We start from the raw sequence: 18488 nt of genomic DNA, 5'->3' as shown, positions 1-18488 counted from the left end.
ATGTAGCTGCATCAGTGAGAGGCCAAAATGACCCTGGACCTGGTTTTGCACAGCTTGAGAAAAAAGAGCTGGAGTCGTCAGTGTCAGTTTGTACAGAAATCTAAAAGCCAGTTAGACGACATGTCACCAACAGCAAATATTTTGTCTTAACATCAGAAGTATTCAGTCTTTTTGCTGGACTGTAAGCAGGGTAGAAAAGCTTCTTATACTGTACAGCATTATACTATACATTCTCCACTGAAACCCAAACTATTTAAACTCTCTGAGGCAGAGTGACACATCACAGCTGGTAAAGTCTGCATGAAACTATAAAAGTATCACTTCAAAATAGTAACTATGTTAGAAAAATAAGATTGATGTCAACTATCTGCAGGTTTTCGACTTTTTATGTGCTTTTTGTTCCTGAGCTGATATCCCTGATTTAATAAAAGGCCAGTATTAAATGTACCAGTCTTACTCTCCTAAATAAACCGTTCACATTTAAACCACGACGACACACGCCCAAGCAGCTTCAGTGTGGAGGTTAGAAATTGTTGTTTGTTCAGCTACAATACTTCATCTTTTCTGACTGGAAGAAGCACATCTATTGCCTTTGACAACATTTACAGTTTTATAAAAACAGAAGTGAAATTTTAGCTTCTGCAATTTCTAGATAATATTATTTGTTTCACGAGTTTCACCCCCGCATGTTTCCTTAAATTCATTATAACGGCATGTAAAATAATCTTTAGGGAATAGTGTGACTCTTGGGGAAGTAACATGTATTTGCTGCCTTGCCCAGAGTTAGAAGATCGATACTGCTCTTGTGTTTTCACGTTATGTGTTAGTTCATGTGGAGAGAGTCAGAAGACGTTTAGCTTAGCTTAGCATAAATACCAGCTATAGTAGGAAAGAGCTATGTGACTCTCAACTACTTATGGTTTTTACATGTCTGTTTGTGCATGGATCACAGCTAAGAAATCTGTCTAACACACAGGGGAAAGCTGATACACACAGTCCCTAACATGATCAACTGTACCCCTAAAGAAAAAGAAATGGCATGTGGCAGAATAATCTACAGCACAAACTTGCACAGCACCCGGTTTTATGGACTTTACATACAAAGAAGATTAGTGGTGAACAATGACTGAACTCATAGACTAAATGGATTTATGCTGAGCCAAGCATTAGCATGACCAGCAGTGAAGGTAACGTGGGTGCTAAATGTACTGTAAAAATATGGAGCTATAGGCTCAACTGTTGACTTTCCCCTCTGAGGATCAATAAAGGCTTATCTTATGTATAGAGTCCACATCCTTTGTACTGTGTGAGGCCTTGTTGGTCTTGTGTCTGACCATTCACCATCAAACCATTGAAATCTGTGGCTGTATGTGCACAAATGAAACTAGAAAATGTCTGTAACGGATCTCTGGTGGCTGAAAAACGTGTGCATTACTTCCTGTTCTCTGTCTGTGCTCTTGGGGTTGATTTGTACGTGTTCTTCGTGGGTTTCAGATCATGCAAAGTCTTGAGCACAGCTTCGGTCACCGGCTGCAAAGGCCAAATGTCCAGACCACCAATACACATTTGCTGCTCTAGTGAATATTTACAGCAGCAGGATGGTGTAAGTGTGACTGACTCAAAACGAACTATAGTTATTAACTGTTTTTGGACTTTAATGGTGCTTTGCTATTGTATCTGTATAAGGGTCCTTGCACAACAAGCCAATGGTCAGCTGTCGGTCAATGCTAGGCCGCCAGTAAGCGTCTGTCACCCTAGTTTTTGCAGTGTGTCCCACACTGTTAGCACTAGTCGACCCTTGCTGGTGTCTCTTCGGCTGATTCAGCATGTTGAATCGCAATGGAGCCCGTTGGTGAATGAAATCGCTCTGACTGGCACTTTAACTCAGTGCACGAGAAGAGAAACGCAAGCGAGGAAAGCAAACAAACGGCTCAAGTCAAGAGGGCGTAACATCAAAACAGCTTGGTACATCATTGGTATTGGCAAATATCAGCTTTAAATGTAGTAAATGCACAATGAATATATATTATATACATCGAATAGTGCTGTATTTCATGTCTCCATCTGCTGGTTGGCCATCATGAAAAGAGTATATGCACATAATATAATGTTAATTCCAATACAGAAGAGACTTGATAATCACCAAAATTAGGTGGGTAAAAAAGTGGATATGTATTGCTATCGGTGTCAGTTAAAAAAATCCAACAAATCCATATCGTGCATCCCTACTTGTTATATAAGGTATAGTATGATCTTTTTTTAGTTATTGAGTTTTTAGCAGAAACAGTTCATAATTGTTTGTGATATTGTTTGCTAGCACACTGTAAATATCATTTGTTCTTTCAACATCGGGCTGTGTTGTTAATGTGCTAACTGGCTGGCTAACTCTAGTGTCTTGAATCTGTCCTGTTAGTCTTCTGGTTTCCATTTTTGAACAACGAATACAGGGTGCTGTTGCTTGCTGCTATGGAGAGTTTCTTCTACTCATGCAGGGGCAGAACATAAGTGCTAGTTGACCATTGGCTGTAGTCTTTGCGATGTGTTCAAGTGCAACTTTTTGGCTAAGATACAAGTGAGGTAAGCTGAAGCAACAGTCAACTGCCACCACCACTGGTTCTTCATACTGTCTCATAAATCAGTTACTCATTGGTTTACTTTTTCACGTTGACAGTAAGAAAAATATAGAATATCACCAGTCTTATCCTTGCAAAGTAATTAATAAATTGAAAGAACAAATTATGAAATGAGCAAGTAACTAAAAATGTGAGCAAATGTTTGTTTTGTTTTGTCAGTAAAATGAAAAGCAAAGACACAAAAGAGCTTCTGTACAAACTCTTTAGGATGTCCCCCCGTTTTCTCTCATTATCTATGATCTTTTGTCCCTCCTGCCAAAAATAATAAAGAATAAACTTCATCTGACAAGTTGACACAGTGCAGATATCAATGGACTCATTGTTTTTCTACGAAACATGAGAACCAGTGTTGCTGCTTTGTTCTATAGAATTTGCAGCAGTATTTCTGGTTGATGTTTGTGAGTGTTTATTTCTGCTTAATTTGTCCTTGTCATGTTCATGCATGTAGCTTCCGTGTGTGTATGTGTGTCCATGCATGTACGAACTATCTCACCACATTGGCTTGCCTGGCCTCCTCTATGTAGTGCGTGGTGATGATGACAGAGACTTTCCCCGTCCTCACAATCTCCACCAGATGCTGCCAGATCCTAGAAAGGAGACCCGAGAAACCAAACAAATTACATAACGCCTGACCTGCTGCTTGCTAATAGAGTTTTCCTAAAATCTCAGTCTGAAAAAGCTCACAACTTCGCCAGCAGCGGTCTGCATGCCAACCGTCTGATCTGATGAAGCTTTGTGGTGCTGTTATACAATGAGACTGGAGCAGCTCACTGAGGGAGAGCAGTCTGCTTTAAAAAAATGTTTCTGACTTATTTTCTAAAACATATGCAGAAAAGTTTGTCCATATGAATTCTGTCTCAGATGTCAAGTTGTAATATTGACGCCACCATGTTTCCTGGTTAGACATGCAGACATTATTACTGCTGATAGATACAGCTCATGATGTAATGTGACAGCTTAATGATAAATGACTGTGGGTTCTCATGCCAACTATTTTGAACTTTCACTAATACCAACAAGACAAGAATCTCTTGTGGAGCAATCACAGTGAACTGAATTACCAGCAAAGTACTATTGATTGCCACAGCTAGTACAGCCAGGTAATGTTCTGATATAATATCATTATTGTGATATAAAAGGTTTCTTCTGGGGTTTGGTTATTGATTAATCACACTACATTTTAAATGTTGTCTTTTCCTGGTGTTCAGGGACACAGTACAGTTAAGTGATGCAATTTTGCAAACTAATTCAACTGTTCTCTAAATATAACTCACTTCTAGATTAAAATAAACACCATGTAACCACAATGTGATTGCCTAAAGTGTAACTCTATTTTCCCATGTTGTTGTGTCTAAGTGACTAATGGGAACAATAGTTTTTGTAACTGGTCCAGTATTGAGTGAGTGCTGCAGCTGGCAGCGGTGAAACAGGCTGCAACGCAATGTCAATGGGCCATTTCCGTCCACTTAAAGGTCTTGTTTTTGCTAATGACATGCTCAGATTGTTATTCTAAGTGTCTGACAACATTATGAGAAGGATCTCTACAGAGTTAGACTGTTCTGTTAAAGAATAAGATCCTTGTAGTTTAACCAGAAACAGCCCTAAAATCACTATTGGCAAACCCACCAGACTCCATATAAATAAACAGTAATTTTATCATCGTAAAACACACTTCATTCAGAGTCAGCAGAAACAAAGTGAAAGTCACAACAGTCATCATAGTTCGTTTTTACATCGTTCAAACAATCAACAACTCTTGTTTGGTTCAAATTATCCCTTAATTCACCCCGTTGGATGTGAAAATATGCTGCCTCTATACGCGCTAAATTTGCTGTATATTTAAATGGGGTCTGGTGGGTTTGGCGATGGTGATTTCAGGGCTGTTTCTGGTTAAACAAAAAGGGTCTCTCTTTAACAAAAAGGTCTGTCTCTGTAGGGATCCTTTGCATAGTGTTGTCAGACACTTAGAATAAACATTTGAGCCTATCAGTGGCAAAAAACAAACACCTTTAGTGGATCAAAACTGGCCGTGTGAACATTCCCCACATTGTGCTTTACAGCCTGTGTTGCTGCTCTTGGCTGCAGCACTCTTGCTCAATACTGGACCAGTTTCAAATTTGTTATCTCCATTAGTGAAGCAGACACAATAACATAGGAAAATAGGCTCCAGGTTGAAAAGTTACCCTTAAAGTTTAAGTTTAAATCCTTCTGATTACCTTTGTCTCGTGGCTCGTCTCTGTCAGCAGTTATGTTGTAAATCACAATGTGGCACGAATGCCATAAAAATGAAAAACAGAAATAGAAAGAATTGTAAGGAACCCCCATCTGCTAAATATATTTGGAGCATTCTACCAGGATTATACAGGTGTGTTTAAAACTAGCAGGATTTATTATGTAACTGAAGATTAATTTAATGTCTCCCTTTAGCTTCCTATGTTTTTATTAGGGGGTGTGTGAAATAATGGGTGTGTATACGATCTTGGTGAACAACAGCCTGCACCTTTCTGAGAGTGACAGAAGTTGGAGAACTGCCATCATGGGAAGAAAACTGAACGTGTGTGTTACATACTTAGCCCTGAGCACAGGGTCCACTCCGACTGTCGGTTCATCCAGGATGAGCAGCTCTGGATTCTGAAGCAGAGCTGCGCCGAGAGACACCCTGCGCCTCTGACCGCCACTGTAACACACACACACAGACAAACAGAAAAAAACAAGTGAGAAAACAAATGAGGAAATAGGGTGACAAAGGTGAATCTTCTCCCACTCTCTGCATACCACTCACTCCTGAGGGAAAGCAGCTGAGACAAAACCTGCAGGATGAACCGGCCTGACAAGATGCAGGAAAACAACGAGACCTGAGGGAGGGATGTTGGGAGGAAGACACATTTTGATGAATTGACCTTATTTTACTGATATTATCTAAAAAAAAGTTTTTTAGTTTATCACAAATACTGCTTGATCCTGCATTGTGTTAAAGACATAAGAAAGAATGACCTAAGGCAGAAACAGACTAATGGGTATACGTGCCACCTTGTGGGTGTTTATTCATACCAGGAATGTCTTTCATATTATTGAGTGAACAGTTTCAACAACCTGTGAAAGCCTGCGGCAGAGCAAGTGAGGACGCCTGTTTCGAGATCTTTCCACATCTTTTAAACAAAAAACAAATCATTTTGACGGTGAATTCTTTTTGCTGTGTTGGAGTTGTATCTAAAAGTTTCAGCTCAGTGACACGACAGGCTGTTTCAGCACACATGACATAAATATTACATGAACCGCTAATGAAGGCTGGTTTGAGGGGCTGCGTTGGGAACAGAGGGGGCTTTGTAATGAATCAAGGATGTGAATCAAGAGCTGTAACATGAGATGCTGATTATTCTCCCATAAAGGGCCATAAATAATCTACAGCTTTTATTGATCTCGATCAGTGCCTGGGAGATTGAAACATTTTCTCCCACAGCTTTCAGCAGCCTCCCATTTTTAAAAATAACTACAAAGCAGAGAGCCAGCAGAAATATTTGGTGAAATGCCACATACTCTATTTTTAATTTGTTAATCTAGACTATAGAGTATCTTTGTCTGTGGGAAAGATACAAATGTAGACTGTGCCTTTGCAGCAACTGCTCCAGAGCTTTGGAATTCTACTACTAATCATATCCTCCTCCTCCATTGACACTTTTAAGACAAATCTTAAATCGTACATGTTTTCAGTGGCCTTTGTTTGATTGTAGTGGTTTTAATATTTTATAATCTTTTTTACGTATGTTATTGTTCATGCCAGATTTATTCTGTTTTATATTTGTGTACATGTTATATTGCTTAATATTTGTGTGCCATTCTTTTATTTTGTACAGCACCGGTTGTTTTTAAATGCGCTAGATGGTCGTGAATGTTCAGTTTGGGGGAAGGTTTTTCTTACAGAACAGACTAGCCTCTTCTTGCCAGAAGTTTCGGCAGCGGGAAGCTGGCAGAAAACACGCCTCTGCAGATATGATCACTCGTTCAGTGGGACAATAAACATGTTGCATATTTAAAACTGAGCTGCAAATCAGAAGCGCTTTACTTTGGTGCACAAGTTTTAAAACTTTTCAAGACTTAGGAGCACAAAGAGGGACTTTTTTTACAGCATCTAAACTTACATAAAAAACACTAGCTTGTTTCCTTATCAGACAAATCAAATTGTTTTACGGGCACTGGGTTTATAGCTGGAGGACGAGAGTGATTATATTTGTCTGTGTGTGCACAATTCAGGCAATTCAGGCGTCAAAGTCCACCTGTATCTGTAGACTCACTAAAGCCATAAACTATCTGTATCTGAGGAAATACAGCAGCTTCAGTTTACAGCTGCACCACTATCACTGTCTGTGTTTCACTGAGCACCAAACTCTGAAATTACCTACTGCAAAGGACTGCACAAAAAAGACAAAATGTTTTAAATAGAGGGACCTCATCGCATTATTGAAACGATAGTAGTTATATCAGTATCCTACTGTATCGCCAAGGTTAGCTGGAGATTGTATTGAATGAGATGTTGCACAAAGTTCACCTGCAGCAAATTCAGGAGAAGCTCTGTTCAATATCGAACTTATTCTGCTACATATGATCTTACCTGAGATTGCGGACCAGACTGTGCTTCTGAGGTAAATCCAGAAAGTCTATGAGGAAATTCATGCGTGCCTCTGTTTCCTTCCACGTCAGTCCGTGGATTCGGCCGAAGAAGGTCAGGGTGTTACCGATGGTGAACTCGTTGTACAACGCCAGCTCCTGTGCAACACAAAAACAGATTTATCAGTGAAGAGGGAGCATTGCTTGAATCTCAAATTTGATGGTATTTTTTAAAAGTTACTGCAGCTTTTTGACCTGATCTTACCCAACTGCAAACCCTTCCTCTCTTTATACACTTCCACACAAACATAAGACATGACTGTCATATGAATGGCTGAGTGTAGTTTGAAATGTTTTCATACTTGTGGCATCACCACACCTGAGTTTCGGTAACAATACCGAAAACATACTTTTGTGGAGATCTTACTTTGAGGAATAACAACATATTTTTCTCTGAGAAACCTTTTTTCCACCAGAGAAAGAAGCCAAACTAATTGTAAGGCATATTTTTCCTCCCTGTCTTACCTATAAAATAAAGTAGTTACTGAATTTACTATCAAAGGGCTGTAGGTGAAGTAAGAGCATGTGTACAGCTTGTATGTGTAACTTGATCCACTTTAATGTCCGAAAAGAACGTAGGACAACTGAACATCGGCAACAATAGTGCCATCTCACATCTTATAAATATATCACTCTGCCAAACTTAATCATAACTCTTAATACCTGCACATAATGTGCACGATATTAAATATTCCCAGACGTAAAGAGCAAAATAACATATGTAAACAATATATGAATGTATTTAACATTAAATCTTGTTGAGGGGAAAATAATGAACAGAGGAAAACAAGACAATCTACTGGATATGTCCTCATGAAAATAAATCTCATCTCACATTATTAAATGTTAAACATTGTCAATACACAGCTACTGCACAAGGTAACTGCCTAAATAAAACCCTAATATTGGTAAAAAAAAATGTTATTTAAATCCAAAGATGTATGATCAAAAAATCCCTGAAGAGCAGCATGAATCTGCGCAAGTGCTCAAGCTCCAATATTCTGGGCTACGGACACATTTTAATCGCGATCAAAACAGCATTTGGATCAATACCCAGCCCTCGTCTTGGACATCTCTCCCATTATTCTTTTGTTGATTAAAATAAATCTAAATGTCTACAGTTGTATCACTAAATTCTTGGTGAAACCCACAGCTCAATACTGTTCCATCACAAAAACTACATTTTTCAGAACAGCTCAGGACAAATACAATCACAATATTGCAACCAAGGATAAATACAGAAGATTTAGTAAGTTAGTATCTGTATTACTGCAGATCTGCACCTGCACTGCTGCCTGCTGAGCACGTCAGCAAACACCTTTGACTTTCTTAGTACATCCATCACCAAAAAGATTACAGCTAAGTATTATGGGCTTAAATAGTAATGATCCATATACACATTTTCCTGTCACAACAATAGGCTGTTATTATTCAACAATTATTCATCGCTGGCCTCTTTGTTTGAGTCAAAAGCCAAAACAAGTCAATGAATTACTCTGCATTGCAACATCAGCCAACAAGTTCACTACAGCGTTGCACAGACGAGGTGTCACATTTCTCCCTCTCTGGGTCACAGATCACTTCCTATCAGGGACTACTCTGATGCTAAGGGTTACAGATGCCGTGTGTGTTATCAGCCTCATCAGATATCCTGTCTGACAGTAATGAGACACACTCAGGTACAGGTCACTGGGAGCAACTGAAGCTAAATTAAAGAAGCTCCTGAGCAAGGCACTCAGGTGTGGAGTTGAGTGACAGAGTAATGGGACTCTGTGCTGATACAGAATAGACCTAATAGACCCTAAAGTTTTTTTTTGGAGGGGGTGAGTTTTGCCTTTATTGACAGTGTATGTTTGCCCAGATAGATAGGAAATGTGGAGGAGAGAAGGGAGATGACATGCAACAAGGGGGCCGCAGGCTGGATTAAACATAGGCCGCTGCTGACAGCCTACAGTATGTGAGGTCAGCGTGCTATCAGGTGAGCTAGAGGTTCCCTCAAAAACACCTTCCTGACTGAAAAAAATGACCTCACAAGGTTTGGAAAATCCACAAATGCATGCAAATTCAAGATGTGGTGTTTACCTGCGGCATGTACCCGACCATCCTCCCCGGCACCCCGTGACCGGGGAATGCAGGTGGCTTCCCCAACACGGTGATGCGACCACGTGAGATTTTCAGAGTTCCCACGATGCATTTCAGAAGTGTGGTCTTCCCACAACCACTGGGCCCCAAAAGGCCATAACTGCAACACAGAGTCAAGAGCAACACAGATAAAATTAAACAGCTCCCAGAGCATTTTTACATCTGGCCTGTAAATTTTGAATTCAAAGGAAACTTTATTTAAGAAACTGAAGCTTCTGTTCACATACAATCAGGCATGAAAGGAGTTTAAAGAGTCTCTCCTCAGTACTTCCAACAAATGAAGCAGATACAGTCTATGTAAGCACCTAAAGATAACCAGATGCCTTTATCAGATAACAGCCGACAATGACTGCGCTGCAGAGATAAACACCCCGCTGTTTGATTGTGTAAGTTACTGTCAAACAAAACAGCAGAAGTTTGCAAAGAATCATGAAGCTCTACGTTAATAAAAATCTGTTGGTAAACAGAATATTTTCAACTTTTTCCAGAACGTCTACGTTACTTGTTACAGTCAGAGCAGATAGAAAACAAATCATTCTTCAGCCTGTTGTTCAGTGTTCAGAGCGTTACAGGAGTTATTTTGGGTTGTGTTATGTCCTGACTTGTATTTGTGCCTCGATGATGTGTGACTGCTGGACATTAAAATTGGCTAAAAGCTTTAGAAAGAAACCTCTTTGTGTCTGAAGACAAAGAAACGACGCAGACGGATGACAGACAATCACATGGAAAACAAAAAGTGTGCGTTTCTGGATTTCAGTTCCTCTAGGAGAGCTGGAACTTGGAGCTGGACTACAAAGTAAAAAACACGTTGTTTAATCCTAATTGAAATAACAAAATGCATATTTCTTTGCTGACTTCCTCTCACGGCCCTTCGGGGTCTTGTCTTGCAGGAAATTCAGATTTTTGGCAACCGATCAGTCGGCAGATACATGACAAAGGAGAAGGCGTGTCGACTGGTTCCAGGCAGATCCTGGATACTTCATTCCAGCATGTTAGCCTCATTTACATGACAGGAACATGCCTGCTGACTGGGAGGACTGGGATGAGTCCACTGCTTGTGTCTGTTTGGCTACAAGAGGCGAGGTTGAGGTGTAAAATACAACTTATAGAATATCTTACTGTCAACTTTTTTCTTGTCTCCTTTTTCCCTGACTCCCTCTCACAGCTTTTTTAAGTCCTTCATTGTAAAAGGAATTAGTTTAGATTGATGGACTGGTTTAAAACACAGTTTAAGTCCAAACACGTGGACACACGAGGACAAAGTCTCCTCTGAAGCTGGGTTTAGTTTTGACAAGGAGCTAAACACATGAATGACTTATCAATTAAGCAAAACAGTATGAAAATCAGCACAGAGTCAGTCTGCTTCACTCACATGTGTCCCTGTGGCACCGTCAGGTTGAGGTTGCTGAGGACCTTCAGCTTGCCGTATGAACGGCACACATCTCGGCACTGGATCGCAAAGTCCTCCTGTCCAGCAGGCAGAGAAGCCTCCAAATCAGCCTTCATGATCCCGTCCTTCTGCTGGAGGAGATGAAAACACTTTGGTAAACAGCAATAACAATCTTCATGAGTGTCTGTCTGCAGATCTCATTCAGTAACACAGAGCAAATGTGACACAAGGACAGTAAACCTCACAAGGCTGATGAGAGAAATCCCTCTTGGTCATATCACAGGGCAGGACTACAATAAAACCTCATGAAATGGTGCACTTGTCCTACATTACTGTGCACATATCATTAAAGCGTCACTGTCAAGCTGCCTGTAAGACCTAATGCTGGGCTGTTTAAGATGCATGTTTTGCAGGACTGGAAAGCAGTTTCAAACAAAAACAAGGGTGTGTATTCTGCCACGTAGCATGAAATACAGTTTGTAGGCATGGATGGACTATGAGACAATGGACCCATGGGCACAAATACACAAAGGGCCTCACCACCACCCCCACATATAGGAGCAAGAAACACAGACTTTATGGTCTCTTTGTGTTCACTTTGTGTCTCCTTGTAGTTATTTCATGGCTCTTTCAGGTAATTTTGCATCTTTTTTGGTTGTTTTGTATCTCAGTGTAGTCATTTTGTGTCTCATTGTGGTTGTTTTATGTCTTTTTGTAGCCATTTGGGTTTCTTTGGGGTAATTTTGTGTCTTTTTGAGGAAATTTTGTGCCTTTTTAGGTCATTCAGTGTCTCTATTTAGTTATTTAGTGTCTCTTTGGGGTAATATTGGATCTTTTTTTTGGTAGTTTTGTATCTCTGTGTAGTCATTTTGTGTCTCCTTATGGTTGCTTGTGTCTCTTTGTGCTCATTTGGGTTTCTTTGAGGTAATTTTGTGTCTTATTGAGGAAATTACGTGTCATTTTTGGTTGTTTAATGTCTCTGTAGTTACTTTGTGTCTCTGCGCAGTTCCTTGAGCATCTTTTTGTGGTATTTTTTGGTGAATGCCACCTACGAAATGTCACACTAAGGACCCTTGGGCCTCTGCCGAATAGGCCCATTCAATAATTGATCTACCTTCGCCAGATTTGATAAATAAACTTCAGTATTGCGGTCATACACTGCTCCTCCAAAAGGAAGGATTTATATGACAAAATATTAATTAAACTATGTTTTGTTGTCACCTTGATAAAAAATATCACTGATTGTATTAAAATTCTTCCTGGGACTGTAAAATCAGGGGGTTCTTTGTGGTCTTTCCTGCAGTAAACAGATGAAAATGCTACATGATTGGCTATTTGCAGTCATAATATACTACATACTCAACTCACCTGCTATGACGTAAATAGGAAATAATCAAATTTAAACCAAGGCAACAAAGAGACAGGAGTGAGCTTTGCTAAAGTGCACTTTACTTACTGATTTGGTCTCTGAAGTTGTTTGTCATGCAGCCATTACTGAAATATCAAGTATAGGAAGGACCAAAGTTATCTAATCTCCGTCTTTGTTTTTCACTAATGCCACACATTTTTATGCCTGCTTTCCCAGATGTTATCTCACACACACGTTTGCCTCAGCCCAAGGCAGAATCAGCTTTATTAGCCAGGTATTTTTTACGCATACAAGGAATTTGGAGAGGAGAGAAACTCCCTCCTCCTTTTTTTTTGTAAGCCCATGTAGAAACAAGCTACCATACATATTAAAATAACAGTGAAAATGCACATTCCCTCAGTTAAACAACCTCACAGACCTGTGATCATCCCAAAAACTTCATAACACTTCATCAGATGGAACGTTAAAGAGATCCTCAGCAAACATCTCAAGGACAGAGAGGAAATTGCTGCTTGGTGCTGAAACTTTTGGTGAAAATACTTCTGAAAAACAATAAATTAAACTACAATTATGCAACATTTGTCTCCTGAGTAAGTTTAACTCCTGTGCAAAAGCTTGTAGCTCTATCAGTCGGAGCTCTGGTGGTTTAAAAAGGCTTTACTGCAAGCAGCTGAAAGAAAATGCAAACCATTCTTCTGAATAAGCCAGTCATCAAACCACCGAGGAAGGCGACCAGATTAGTCCATTTCCAAGAAGGCAAGTAGGGGGAGAGGAACTAGTTTGCCATTTAACCCAAAAGCCCAAAACAAATCTGACCTCTGGCACAACAACCTACCCAAACAACTCCCTCATACTCTGATATTCTTGGTGGTTTCTTTGCATCTTGTCAAGCTTCAGCGGACAAAGTATTTGGGTCTTAAAACAATCCTTTGCCCAGTAATCTCTAATAACAGCCTTCTTTCACGGGTTTCCCCCCAGCCCGGTCTCCAACTAACTCCCTCCTTTAATCCAGCATCTCTCATTTTCCACTGAGGAGATTAGGCAGCTTGGATTGCGTAATCTGACACATTTGGTCGACCTCACCTTTGGCACTATAGCCTACATCTGCAAAATGTACACAAAGGCAGATCTCATGCTGGTCCTGTTTAAAATTAGCCCGTGGCTGCTGGAGGTTTGAGATGGCAGGCTGATTTTAAAACCAGTTCAGATTCATCATCTGAGATAACGCTTAAAAATAAATTAAAGCCAACTCATCAGCTCAGCAGTAAATGTCAACTTGATGAAGGATAAAGCAGCAATCAAAGCAAACACTCACCCTGAGAGAAGGTGGAGGCAAAAAAACAGAGGGAGAAGTGGAGAGGATGAAGAGCAGATGATGAGTGAGTCCACAGACTGAAGACAACTAAAGAGCATGTGACACAAACATCTCATCTCAGTGTATGCAAAGTGGAAGAACAGGTTCAGATCACCGGCCGCCAGGTGGAGAACAGATGCTTTGCCTCTGAAGAATACCCTAACACACACACACACACACACTCCTCCACAGGTGTCTTTACTCAGACTTCTACACTGACAGAAAATATATTTGCTAACCTAAACTTTGCACAAAAACAACAATTATTAAATGGCTGCAGCTTTGCATGTTTCCAGATTCTGTTGTTTAGCGCACCTGAACGCATCACTTTGGGTTCTGGCAACTTGTGATTTTTACATTTTAAGTGCTTCATAATGTGACTACAAATCTAGAATTCTTAGAAAATCCAAACCATAAAGGGTCTTCAGTTGCAGTCCCGCTCTTCCAACCACCATCCCTTTGATAAACGGGCCTATAATTAGGAGACACTCCACACTGTGCCTCTGCAGGCTCTCCTGGCAGACACTTCTCTCTGATTATGGCCTCAATCAGCCCAACAAAGCCTCTTTTTTCCCCCATTCATGCTCTGCTCTGCTCTGTTGATCAGGGGAAAAAAATTCCCTACCTTGCCTGCCAAGTTGTTGCCAACTTGCGTCACCGCCAAGTGGAAGAAAACGGGCTTGACAGGCGCGCTCAGATCTCTCCGGAATCAGCAGCAAAAACGAGGCGAGCGACACACAAACTGTTAAAGAATGGCGACTGTCCGGCTATTTATAAGCTGAGCCTCGGTAGCCTACATGCACCGAGCGACCAGCTGCTGCACTTTCACTTCTCCCTTTCACATCAGCGCGTCACACATGATGTGAGAGCGCTGCAGCGGCAGTGCGGAGGGTGCTCCCTCTCTCCCTCCTGTCTCTCTCTCCTGTCGCTTAAACGATAAAAAGCTCATCCTCCCACTCTATAAACACTAATTATCTCACTGAATATTGCGCCAAACATGGTTGCTGTTGCTGTGGCGGTGTGCTTCCTGCAGAGTTTATCTCCATCTTGCTGCAGCAGCAGCAGCAGCAGCGAACTGGAAAGGCCTGCTGTCAAGGGACAGAGCTCGATCCTGCATGTTATTCGCGAAGAGAGCATCCTAAATTATCCAGCAGCATCTTACCCGCTCCTCCATCTCAGTGCAGTCTGCAGGTCCGGCCGTCGCAGCATCCCGACCGGCAGCCTCCGCGGCCATGGCAGCAGGGAGGAGGGCGCACCGGACAGCCGGCTCGGTCTCTGCACGGAGACAGGGAGAGGAGGGAGGGAGAGAGGGATGGATGGATGCGCTGTGGGACTTTTACACTTAAGTCTGAAAATCTGCTGTCTCTGTTGCAAACACTGACTGCCAACAGCAACCAATGACTTAGGAAACACTGGAGGATTATCTGTTCTGTTCACCAATTCATTTCTAATTCTGGGGCACAGGGTGTAGACTACAGGCTACAGACCACATGCACAAACCTGTAGCTGCAAGAGCTGATCACTCTCCACTGCAAAAAATATCCCTCTCACATGCAATTTAAAAAGCAGTGACATCTTATTTACTTTACATTCAAAATAATTAGCAAAATTGCTGGTTTGAACTCAGTTGCTGTCAATGTCTTATAAAATAAGTGGAATGTGGAAACACAAGAAACCATCTTAATTTAAAATGCACATAATCTATACGTTAACACCAAATAACTTGGTGTGATTGATATTTTTTGCAGTGTAACCAACCTGCCTGGTGGAGTGACTGATAGCCTGCAGTCATCTCATTTACCCTTCACCTTCAGTATTGTGTGTCTGCTGCCAGGGGTCTTGTTCGGCTGCATTTCTCCTTGACTTCCTCAAGGTGTGATGAAGATGCATCAGGCTGATTCATCTTGAAAGAAGCAAAACTGTCCCGCCCTTTCATCGCAGGCATGTTTGATATGTCTTCTCTCGTCAAAACACTGCAAAAGAGATGTATGAACAATTTATATGGAGATTATTTTTAATATGTGGTTTGATGTTGTGGTGTAGTTCCCAAAGAAACCACAAGATGGAAGCACAAAACAAGAGATTCATCATTGGATAACAGACAATCACTGATGGTTAATGTTTAAAGGAGGAGAGCACTGTAGTACCTTAACTGATTTTAGCAACTTTCAACCTGGATTGATCACATACAAACAGATGAGTTCAGTACCTGAGATCAATCTGGACAAAATAAGAAGCCAAGAGGGTGTGCACCACATAAATCCTTAGTGAACTAGATTTAAAAGCGCTAGATACAGGTAGAGATCCAGACAGGGTAAGGATACCTCTGGCCCCCTGTGGGCTTTGACATATACAATTAAAGTATCACATAGTTTAAACAGGCTTTAAAGGCCCAAAAGAAGCCAACCATACTTGACCTAGCCAACCCAAAAGCTGCATACAAAGATAAGAAAAACTCCACAAAAAACTCTTAAAAACACAAGAAACATCAAGAGAGGAGATGAAAAGAGAAATCCTCCCTCCTCAGATAACTGGGGGTGTGACAGGAGTCAAAGGAGGGGGAATGTTTTATCTCACTTTAATGGTAAAATGTAGAAATGCTGCTTTAAAATACTGAAGTGTGACGATACAATTATGTGATTAAGTCTCCTTGGAGATGCTTGTTGATCAACTGTTGTGATGAAGTCAAGAGAAGCAGGACGTAGTTGCCATGCTTAAGTCTGCTGCTGCTGCGCCCATAAAGATTTATGTGAAGGAAAATTGGTGTCACAGCACGACTGTCTTTTAATAGCTTTTTTTGAGTCATTGTGTATTACACCGTACATTTGGGGCATTTATGTTTTAAATCTAGGCTTAGGACTTGTCTCTTTAGTCAAGATTCTTAGTTTTTGTTTGTTTTCTTTATGTAAAGTGTTTGTGGGTTATATGAAAGTGGCTTCAAATCAGTTTATTATAAAAACTAGAATTACCACTCCATGGTTGTATGCCTTTGCGCTCTAGTCGAGTTTCTCTTACAGCTTACATCCACATATCTGTGAAAACATGGATGCTTTATGCACATCTTCCCCCCGACAGCGCGGAAGATCCACACAATCAGCACAGTTTCAAGATCAGTGTTACCAATTCAGTAGCCTATCTGACTAAATATTTCCCCTTCTGTTTCTGAGATGTGATGTTGAGTAATGGCCAGAAAAGTGTTTTATTCAGAACATTAAGATGTCACTGTGGAGTTGACTTTTGACCTTTTGGATGTAAAATGTCATCACTTCAATTTTTATGTGAGGATTTGTCATAATCAGTAGGCCTATATAAATTCTTGACTCATGGCCTAAAACATATTATGTGAGGTCACGCTGACCTTCGACCATAAAACTCTAATCAGTTTATTCTTCAGTCAAAGTGGACGTTTCAAATTTGAAGGAATTTCCTTACGGTGTTCTTGAGATATGTTCACAAGGATGGGACAGACAACCTGAATTAAAAAAATGCCTCCGACCACAGCTAAAAAATACTCTTGATAGTTTTCTGTGGCAGAAAAATAGAAGGGTGATGTAAAAAATAGAAACTTTATGGATGTTTCTGCCTTTGAATTTCCAGTGTGTAGGATTTGGGGGGGAATTTTAAGACAAAACTGAATATAATAAGTATGTTTTCTTTAGTGTATAATCACCTGAAAATAAGAATCCTCCTTTTTTCGTTACCTTAAAACGAACCGTTTGTGTCTACATAGGGAGCAGAGATCGCCATTTTGCACCGCCATCTTTCTACAGTAGCCCAGAACGGACAAATCGAACACTGGCTCTAGATAGGGCCGTTCGGGTTTTCATGTTTTCACGTCGGCCACCGTAGTTAGCAGTTAGCCACTATGTGTCCACACCGTCAGAAAAACGTTTATTTTTTTTTAACATGAAACCACTTTATTCAGTGTTTTAGCGGCTAAATCTAACACACTGTTCATTTAAGCTAAATGCAAAACTCCCACTTGCTCTGAGGGACTGGTCAAGACTGTGTTAATGCTCCAACTTACTCGTTTTATCATTAATATTACCTGTTTGAGTGTAAAACACGATGCTACTGCTGCCATGATTTGTGCTTAATGTCCCACTGTGATCACACACATATTACAAATGTGTGTTTTCTTGCTTGAAGGCACTTTGAGAAAAAACTCACATGACAATCATATCAAAAATTAAATAAGTCTAAAGGGATAAAAGAAGGCTTAATTATCTAAAGAGACCTGCAGTCTCATGTATTAAATCCCTTATATAAATGGCTTTTAATTGGCAGATGCCTCAACCATCTATGAAAAATGACTTTGAAGTGTTGCTTTAGCTTGTAATGACTTTAAACGTCCACAGAGGGGCGGGATGGCCCAATTAAATGAAAGACACACAATGAGAGAGAGGGGGGAGTGGAGATGTTTGCATGCACAGGAATGAACAGATAGAGAGGGAGTGGGGGGTGCTTGTGCAAAAGTCAATGACAGGGAGACAATGTTAATGTCCACTTCACTCAGTGAAAAGCAATCAATGCTCCGGGCTCACAACTGAGCAGAAACGCATCTATTTATAGCTTTTTGTAGCCTCAGAGGTTTAATCATTCAAAAGTATTGAGTGTGAACAGTTTGGCCAATTAGGCCAGAGCCTCAGTGTGTCACACTTAAACTGGATACAGGACACGCCAGTGCACTGCAGCAGGCACACACTGAGCAGTTATTGTTCCCATCTAGAAGTAAAACCCCAAAAGAGCCCAAAGAGCGCGTTGCCTAATTGGGTGAAGGGTTGAGGAAAATCTGTCTCATTAGCCCTCTCCAACAGACGGGGATTAAGCTTTTGGTCTGTAATTATTATGAAGCATACGTCAGCAGATATCCACCCATTTCAGAGAGACAGTGGAGCGGAGGGATGTCCTGCTAGGTGACTGAGCTCCCTGTGA

The 18488-nt window shown here is 40.7% G+C and overlaps 1 protein-coding gene across 5 annotated transcripts in view; it reads right to left on the bottom strand.

Moving 5' to 3' along the window:
• abch1 (ATP-binding cassette, sub-family H, member 1) overlaps positions 1-14820 on the bottom strand; it is a 34759-nt gene extending 19939 nt beyond the window's left edge. Inside the window, exons 1-6 of one of the 5 annotated variants that reach the window (XM_033613627.2) lie at positions 14716-14820; positions 10813-10961; positions 9381-9540; positions 7243-7397; positions 5203-5310; positions 3127-3220 (exon numbers count right to left, since the gene is read on the bottom strand). In XM_033613627.2, the coding sequence (XP_033469518.2) occupies positions 3127-3220; positions 5203-5310; positions 7243-7397; positions 9381-9540; positions 10813-10961; positions 14716-14787 (738 nt within the window). In that variant the 5' untranslated portion in view covers positions 14788-14820. Of the gene's footprint in view, positions 1-3126; positions 3221-5202; positions 5311-7242; positions 7398-9380; positions 9541-10812; positions 10962-11075; positions 13177-13514; positions 13604-14178; positions 14419-14715 lie in introns of those variants that run through there. The other 4 variants (XM_078176322.1, XM_033613628.2, XM_033613629.2 and 1 more) reach the window with 4 other exon arrangements.
• Positions 14821-18488: the final 3668 nt, after the last annotated feature.

The sequence above is a fragment of the Epinephelus lanceolatus genome, chromosome 17 (assembly GCF_041903045.1).
Source record: "Epinephelus lanceolatus isolate andai-2023 chromosome 17, ASM4190304v1, whole genome shotgun sequence".
In the NCBI taxonomy this organism is placed as follows: Eukaryota; Metazoa; Chordata; class Actinopteri; order Perciformes; family Serranidae; genus Epinephelus; species Epinephelus lanceolatus.
The sequence above is the reverse complement of the archived record's forward strand: the minus strand, read 5'-3'. Positions and strand labels throughout refer to the sequence as shown.